Genomic DNA, 8,312 nt, shown 5'->3' with positions numbered 1-8,312 from the left:
CCCAGCCCCCGTTCGTCCCGCCCGCTCCTTGGCGCTGACCGGTCATGGGCTCTTCCAGGCCATCGCGTGCTTGATGGACATGAACGCGCTGCTGGACCGATTCCACAACTACATCCTCCCGCACCTGCGGGGCGAGGACCGCGTCTGCCACTGCAACTGTGGCCGGTGAGTCCGCAACCGGCGCCGGCTCGACACGCGTGAGCGCACATGTGTGGCGGGGCCCACTCGGGGCGCGGGGGAGCCAGCCCCACGCAGGCCGCGATCCGCCTTCCACCCTTGAGGGCTGCCAGGTGCGCAGGGGGAGGAGCTGTCTCAAGGAGGGGGTCTCCTGGGGGCTCATGGCTTTAGGACACCATCACTAGAGGCCTCCAGGGTGATGGCGGAATGGGTCACCGGGCCTCCTGGTCCAGCCTGGAGGCTGGGAAGCCGCAGCCCAGTCTGATGTCCACAGTGGAGACCCAAGCCAGCCTCCTCAGGGCTGGGGCAGGAAGCGCCTGCTGGCACAGGGCTGGGCCCTGCAGTGAGTCCCAGGGCAGGGGAATGCAGGTCAAGGTGGGAAGGGCCTGCCTTGAGGGCTACTGGGCACAACCCCCTGGCTGGAGAGGAGCTGAGGGATGGGCTAGGGGTCAGCGGGGAGGTGCAGCTTCCTCAAGGTCACTCAGATTGAGGGGAGCGCCCAGATCCCCCCACACCCACTGTGTGATCCCGTCTGTGCACGTGTAGTGATGGAATCTTCTTGGCCATGCATGTTTGTACGTCCATGTACGAAATAAACATCTTCTCATGAGACGCGCATGTGTGTGGCGTCTGTGCATATATACATGTGCGTACACACAGCACCCGCGCACGCACGCATGTACTCCCATCCCTCAGGACACCCTCCCGCAGTGGCCGCTGTGAACCCTGCTGGACAGATGAGGAAGTGGACGGAGGATTTAGAGGACAGGGTTTTCCAAGGTCACACAGCTAGTGAAGGACAAAGGGGCACCAACCAGAACCCGTGTTCGTCATCTCTGCTGCCTCCTGCGCCGGGGGCCTCTGTGCATATGTGTGGGCGCAGGGCATGTGTGTTCAGGACAGCTGCATGTGTTGCTAAGCGTGTTACATGCCTATGGGTGCAGCAGGTGTGTTGATGAAGAACACGGGTGTTAGAGAAGGCAGAGATTGGAGTGTCTGTGACCCTCACATGTGCCGGCACAGGGTGGGGGGTAAGAGCTTGTGGGGTGGCCACGTGCTACCAGAGAGTCCTGTGTCCCTGTCTGGACGGTCCGACTGCTGAGCAAAGGCCTGAGGTTGGCTCCATGGCCTCCTGGAGGCTGGGCCCAGACCAGAGCTCCAGAGCATCAGAAAGGCGCGGCCTCCGTGCGTGGGCTGGGGCCGTGTGCATCCACCTGTGGCAGCACACTGAGGGATCGGCAGGGCAGGCAGAGGGCGCCTTAGAGTATTTGCACAAGGCGTGTAGGTGCAGCTCATGCAGCTCATGTCGTGTCCAGAGCACGCGTGGACTCAGGTGGAGTGCACGCTGAAGGCAGCTGGTGTGTGGGAAGCAGAGCCACAGCCTGCTGTAGACGGTACTGCTGTGTGTGTGTCTGTGTATCTATGCTCTGTTCACATCTCTACATGCAGAATATGTACATTCAGCGTACAGAGTGCCCTTGTATATTGACAACATATATGTGTATGCAAAGTACATGTATGTCACAATATACAGTGCAGTGTGCTCAGGGACATGTCAAAATGTCTCCATGTGGGTGCAGCCAGTGTGTGTGCAGACAACCGTTTTGCACATGGAGTATCTGCGTATACACCATGTCCATGCACTGCCAGGAGAGGCTCCCCGTGTGTACACGCTGGTGTGCAGAACGGGTGTGTGTACATGTGTAGGCCTTGTACGTGCCTATACACAGATGTTGACATGGAGAACGTGTATGGAAATCAATGCTCCAAAGTCTGTTGCCAGGCAGCGTCCAAATGAGACATCCGTCCATGCACGTGACGTGGCGCCCCGTGGAGAGGGTGGCTGCGTTTTGCAAAGCCAAGCGAACATGCACTCGCGTGTGACACACCATGCACAGGGCGGGGGTGTGGCGCTCCTGGGGCCCATGTCCACAGTATCACGCCATGTCCTGTGCATGTGGCTGGTGTGTATACATGACGTACACTGGGCCTCAGGTGGACACATGCAGCATGTGTGGTGCAGGCAGGACACACGTATGTACATGTCACAGACATACGTGTGCAGATAGCACATCTCTGCCCAGGCCTGTCTCCTGCTTTCACTTGGGAGACCTGAGCCCCCCAGGAAGGAGGGCCAGGTGCAGGGGGAGAAACTACAGGCACCCAGGCCAGCCACAGCGGGGGACACAGGCTGTGACCTCTGACTCCCAAAGTTACTGAGCCCCTGGGGTGGGTGAGGACTCAGTCAGGAACAGCTTCCTCCCCTGCGGGCCTCTGGCAGCTGCACATTCTAGGCAGTGGTCATCAGCTGCCCATTGAGGATGATGGCTGTGGACAGGCTCGTCACCAGGTGATTGGTGGCCACCAGGGATCAGCCACGGTCATGGTCACTCCTCACCGAGAGCCCTGCCACTGGGAGTGGCCACTTGCCCGATATGCTGAGGGGACTGACCTCCGGGAAGCCCAGAAGAGCAGGAAGCCTTCAAGGAGAGCCTGGGGCAAGGGCCGCCTCCTCCCTGTGCCTGGGCTCAGGCTCCAGGACCCCCCGATCTCACCGAGGGAAGGCACCTGTGTGGCCCCTGCTGGGCACGGGGTTGGCCTGGAGAGGGCTGCAAGGCCCTGGGTTGGACAGATAGGCCGGGCTTTCAGTGTGGGAAGTGCTTCTGGTTGGGGTGTGGAGCGTGGGGTGGCCTCGGGGTCTCAGCTGAAAACCAGGCCAAGGCACTGATACCTCACCGAGGGGAAGGTGGGGGAGAAGCAGGTTTGGGGAGAGAGGAGCTATTTTTAGGTACAAGTTTAAGGTGTCTGTGGATCCCACGTGGAGACACAGGCAGCTGGAGCTCAGCGGAGACGTGGGAGGCAGCCAGGAGTGTGGACCGCAGGGCGCCTGGGGCCCACGGCCTCCACTCCCAGGCCCTCATGTTGGCCTAGGGATCCCAGAGTCGGCTGTCTGGGATGCCAGTCCGATCAGCAGAGTCGGCTCACCTGGGATCATGGGGCCTGGAGACCTTCTTGGGACAGGGTGAGCTGCTGGAGCGCACTCCTTGGGGAGCTTGTGTGGCCCCAGCAGCGAGAGGCCAGAAGCTGTTGTGGCCTGAGCTTGGGCAGTCCCCCAAGGGCCCAGGGAGAGGAGGCCAAGGGACACCGAGGTGCCCAGGCATTGAGGATGAAAGGGCCCTGGAGCCTGGACGCCGTCCATCCTGGGAGGAGCAGGGCGGGTCTGTGCCAGGCAAGGGCAAGGGGGTGTTCCCCAGGAAGGGGAGAGGATGGGGTGCTGGGTAGAGCCCCCGTGACCTCTGACAGCACCTCCCAGGGACAGAGGAGCAGAAGAAACACCAGGGGCAGTGGGCCTGGCAGGCGGGATGGCGGCCGTGGAGGAAAAGGCACGGCAGGCGGGGAAGGGTGCATGGGAGTGGCCGGTCCGGGGCCAGCAGGGCTACCTGTGTCCGGTTCTGCTCCAAGGGGCCTCCGCGGCCCTGGGGCGGGCAGACGAGCTGTGACCCTGGCCGTGGGGACCACCATCCTGAGCCCCCTCTGGGGGAGGCCTCTTCCACCCACAGCACTTTCCCGTGAGCTCCAGGACTCAGGGAGGAGGTGCTGAGGGCTGACACCCTCGCCAGCAGCCGGTCCCGCCATCTGCCTGGACTTCGCGCTCAGCCTCCACGGCCCATGGCCACTGACCTCCCACTCCCTCTGGCCTGTGACCTGGGCCTGGCTGAGTCCGGTGCCCCCTTCCCGACCCGCCCACCCAGGAGGCTGCTTCAGAGAACCCCCAGGGTGGCAGCCACACCCCCACCACGGGCTAGGCCCCCCAGGGGAAGGCCAGGCCAGGGGCGGCAGGAGAGGTGCCAGCCCGCCCTGCCGCCCCCAGGCACCACATCCACTACGTGATCCCATACGACGGGGACCAGTCGGTGGTGGACGCCTCTGAGAACTACTTTGTGACGGACAATGTGACCAAGCAGGAGATCGACCTCATGCTGGGGCTGCTGCTGGGCTTCTGCATCAGCTGGTTCCTGGTGTGGATGGACGGTGTCCTGCACTGCGCCGTGCGCGCCTGGAGAGCCGGACGGCGCCACGGTGAGTGCCTCGTGCCCGCCACCTGGGAATGCCACCGTCCTGGCCGGCCCCAGCTGCCTGACCGCCCCTGTCCCCCTGCAGATGGCTCGTGGACCTGGCTGCCCAAGCTGTGCAGCCTGCGGGAGCTGGGCCGGCGGCCGCACAGGCCCTTTGAGGAGGCCGCCGGGAACATGGTGCACGTGAAGCAGAAACTCTACCACAACGGCCACCCCAGCCCGCGGCACCTGTGAGCTGCACAGGGACTTGCTGGGGCCGCCCAGCCAACCGGCTGCTGTACAGATGTAAAAGGGACCTCGTGGACGCCCGGGCCGGTGGGACTGGACAGCAGCCCTGGGCCCAGGTTGTCCGGGGCTGTGGCCGGCTGGGAGAGTCCAGCGGAAGGTGCTGTCTCCTCTTCTTTTTATAAAGGGGGTTGGGGTGTGGGCTAGGGTGGGGGCTGGGGTGGGAGAGGCCCTGCACTTGGGGGGCAGGACCCTGGACTCCTGGCTGGGCAGGACACGAGGGCAGACTCAGCCTCAGCGGTGCTGGGGGGCCCAGAGGGTCCTGGGGGGCAGGTGGGGGCAGGGGTGGCAAGGCATGTGGCCTGGGCCAGCATCTGTTTGAAGCTGCTGTTTCCCGTGCGCTGCGTCTACCATCTGGCCCCAGCCAGCTCGGGCAGAGGGGAGGGAAGCGAGGGGGGCACCCGTCTGTACACAGCCGTAGGGTGGGGCACAGGCGGCTGGTCCCAGGCAGCATTCAGGCCCCTGGCCCCGCAGTGGCGGGCACCTCATGTGAAGCCCACCCCTCTGTGGTCAGTAAATTCTCCAGAAAGCTCCAGTCTCTGCCTCTTCTGTCACCTTTGACCCCAGGAGAACGCTAGGGGGCCCCGGAAACCCCACCCCGCGTCAGCCAAGAGACAGACACAGCGGTGAGGCACCTGTGGGACTTTAATAGGTAAACAGACCCCAGCTCCAGCCACAGGCTTGAACTGGCCAGCTGAGCGTGGCCTCAGACGCCGGCCAGGTTCCCTCCTCCCAGCCACAGCCTGGGGCTCTCAGGGCCACCAGAGTGCACAGGGTTGGGGTGTGTCAGCTGCAGTGGGAAGCAGGCTTCAGGCCCCCCCACCTCGGTCTGGTCCCGGCAGGCCCCCCAACACCCGGCTCTGCTGTGGGAGCCGAGAACAGAGACACCACCGGCCCCTCTCCTGCTGTCCTGGGGGCTCAGCCAGCACCCACCCTCCCCGTGGCCTGGGCAGGGGCTGGGGTGCAAAGTCTCCCCCTCCCACTCTGAGTCACATGGAAAATGCGTCTCCCAAGTGTCTTAAGGGGCAGGACAGAGGCCTGCCCCTCCCTAGCCAGTGCCCACAACAGGGGGTGTCCTGGGGGGCAGAACAACCGCCCCCACCACAAGCTAACCTGGTGCACAGAGGCCCTGGGCACAGCCCTTCCCCATCCAGGAATATTTCCTAAATGTGCAGGGGCCGGAAGTTGGGGGTGGGAGGGGTCCGCTGACAGGCTCCGTGAGGTGTGGGTCTCGCCGTGGACTCAGGATGGGGAGGGCTCGTCCCCGCGCCCAGGCCCTTCTGACTTCAGCCAGCACATCTTCTGCTGGTGCTGCTGCAGAGCATCTTGCACACAGGCGTCCATCATGGCCTCGGTGAGGACCCCGTCCTCGGAGGCATACGCCGTGGCCTAGTGAGGAGAGAGGGAGCTGAGGGAGGCCGCCGTGGGAACCCCCCACCCCCAATGCACACCAGGGCCCCGAGGTGGGGAGGGGCCAAACCAGGAGCACCAGGACGGCCTCGGGGTGAAACACCGGCTTCCCGCACCTCGGCAGAGCCCAGTATGCGTGTGGACACCGGGAGCGGCCCCTGCAGTGCCACAGCCCTGCCTGCGTCCTCAGCACTGCTATTTCTCAGTGACTTTCTAATAACAGAAAGCTCAAGGCCAAGCCCCACTGACGGCTGACTGAGGGCAGCTCCCAAGAGGCCGGGGAATTGCAGACCCTCTGTGTGTCTCAGCCGTAGCCAGGCAGCGTCCCCGAGTTGCACTGCACCTCAGACCCTCAGACCCTGACCCTCACCAGCCACCAGGGAAGAGGCAGCCACTGCCCACCTCAGGGCACCAAGGCCAACCCTGCCCCCACCTCCCTGTCCTCCTGGCACAGGGCTTGGCATCCAGCACATGGAGGCTGGAGTTGCTGGGACTGGGGCCCTTGGTGTTGCTTCAGGCAGCCTAAGGTCCAGCCCTTCTGCCATGGACAGGTCGCTCGCCATCCCAGTGCCAGTGAAAGGCGTGGAGTCTCCAAGGGGAGGCACCTGTGGGTCAGGGTCTGGGCATGGGGATGCCCACTGGGCACCATGCTCAGGAGTGCACCAGGACGCCTGGAGGAAGCACAGGGCAGGGGACGCTTCCCAGACAGCTGAGTCGGTCCCTAACCCCATTCTGGCTGTGCCTCCCAGAGGCAGGATTCATCTCACAGGGTAAAGGGACAGCACCACACCATCCTCCCACAACACGGCTGCCACGACGGAACCTGCCATGGGGATGACCATGTGGTACCCGTCCCCTCTGGCAGCACCCACCCCTCGCCAAGAGCCACTGTGTGGGGAGACACCGACTGGAGCTGGACCGCCAAGGTGGCTCAGGGGCCCAGGAGTGCAGGAGACACTGACCGGAACCGGACCGCCACTGTGCATCAGGGGCCCAGGACTGCTCAGCATCATTTTTGGTCTTGAGCCGACCCAAGAGAGTTCAAACAGGTGCAGGAACCCTCAGGGTGCACCCGAGTGGCTGCACCTCACCCAGGGCCCAGTGGAGGAAAGGGGCTGAGCAGATGGTCACGGGGCCACCCCACCAGGAAGCACGGGACCTGGCAGAGCCCACCAGAAGTGACAGCTAAATGTCACGTGGCCTCCTGGGTGGGATTCTGGGCAAGACCCCGTCCCAGGTGGGCCAACAGTGACACATGACGTTCACCACGTGGCAAGGCCCCGGGCCCGGGAGCTCTCTGTGCTACCCTTGCAACTTTTGTGGGAACCTAAAATCTTCAAACTATAAAAGGTCAAAGACAAGACCTGGACCTGATGTCTTCACGTGTGAATTCACAAAACATGAAGAATCAGCAGCACTCCTCAAACTCTGGGACAAATTGAAGAACATTTCTCACTCATCCTAGGAGGCCAGCATTACCCTGGTATCAAAGCCAGACAAAGACATCACGAGAAAAATGACAGGCCAATATCCCTGATGAGCATCACTGGCAAAGTCCTCAAGAAAATGCCAGCAAAATGAATTCAGCAGTATAGTAAAAGGACTCTACACCATGAAGAAGCAGGATTTATTCCTGGAATGCAAGGATAGTTCAACATACGAAAATCAGTCAATGTTCCACATATGAAATGTTCATACAAAAATCAATTGAGGCCGGGCGCGGTGGCTCAAGCCTGTAATCCCAGCACTTTGGGAGGCCGAGACGGGCGGATCATGAGGTCAGGAGATCGAGACCATCCTGGCTAACACGGTGAAACCCCGTCTCTACTAAAAAATACAAAAAACTAGCCGGGCGAGGTGGCGGGCGCTTGTAGTCCCAGCTACTCAGGAGGCTGAGGCAGGAGAATGGCGTAAACCCGGGAGGCGGAGCTTGCAGTGAGCTGAGATCCGGCCACTGCACTCCAGCCTGGGCGACAGAGCAAGACTCCGTCTCAAAAAAAAAAAAAAAAAAAATCAATTGATATTAGCAGAATGGAGGAAAGAAACTACATGACCATCTCATCTAATTTAGGAAAAGCATTTGACCAAATTCAACACCCTTTTATGAGAAAAACATTCAAGAGGCTGTGTGCGGTGGCTAACACCTGTAATCCCAGCACTTTGAGAGGACAAAGGGGGCAGATCACCTGAAGTCAAGGAGATCCACTGCCTCGGCCTCCCAAAGTGCTGGGATTACAGGCATGAGCCACTGCACCCAGCCTAAATTATTATTATTTTGTTTATTTATTTATCTATTTTTGAGACAGAGTCTTGCTCTGTCGCCCACGCTGGAGTGCAGTGGCGCAATCTCGACCCACTGCAAGC

The 8,312-nt window shown here is 61.6% G+C and overlaps 2 protein-coding genes across 4 annotated transcripts in view; one reads left to right on the top strand and one right to left on the bottom strand.

Annotated features, from left to right (window-relative positions):
* Window positions 1-64: 64 nt before the first annotated feature.
* TMEM240 (transmembrane protein 240) lies at window positions 65-5,073 on the top strand. Its single transcript, XM_011956404.1, has 3 exons — window positions 65-165; window positions 4,049-4,257; window positions 4,339-5,073. Exons 1-3 carry the CDS (start codon window positions 74-76, stop codon window positions 4,485-4,487), a joined length of 450 nt encoding a protein of 149 aa, XP_011811794.1. The 5' UTR covers window positions 65-73; the 3' UTR covers window positions 4,488-5,073.
* Window positions 5,074-5,165: 92 nt separating this feature from the next.
* LOC105522028 (ATPase family AAA domain-containing protein 3A) overlaps window positions 5,166-8,312 on the bottom strand; it is a 24,001-nt gene continuing 20,854 nt past the window's right edge. For 2 of the 3 annotated variants that reach the window (XM_011956407.1, XM_011956405.1), the window contains exon 16: window positions 5,166-5,927. In XM_011956407.1, coding sequence (XP_011811797.1) covers window positions 5,781-5,927 — 147 coding nt within the window. In that variant the 3' untranslated portion in view covers window positions 5,166-5,780. The remainder of the gene's footprint in view (window positions 5,928-8,312) is intronic. The other variant, XM_011956408.1, reaches the window with a different exon arrangement.

The sequence above is a fragment of the Colobus angolensis genome, unplaced genomic scaffold (genome assembly GCF_000951035.1).
Source record: "Colobus angolensis palliatus isolate OR3802 unplaced genomic scaffold, Cang.pa_1.0 Scaffold416, whole genome shotgun sequence".
Classification (NCBI taxonomy): Eukaryota; Metazoa; Chordata; class Mammalia; order Primates; family Cercopithecidae; genus Colobus; species Colobus angolensis.
This window is presented reverse-complemented; position numbering and strand designations above follow the sequence as displayed.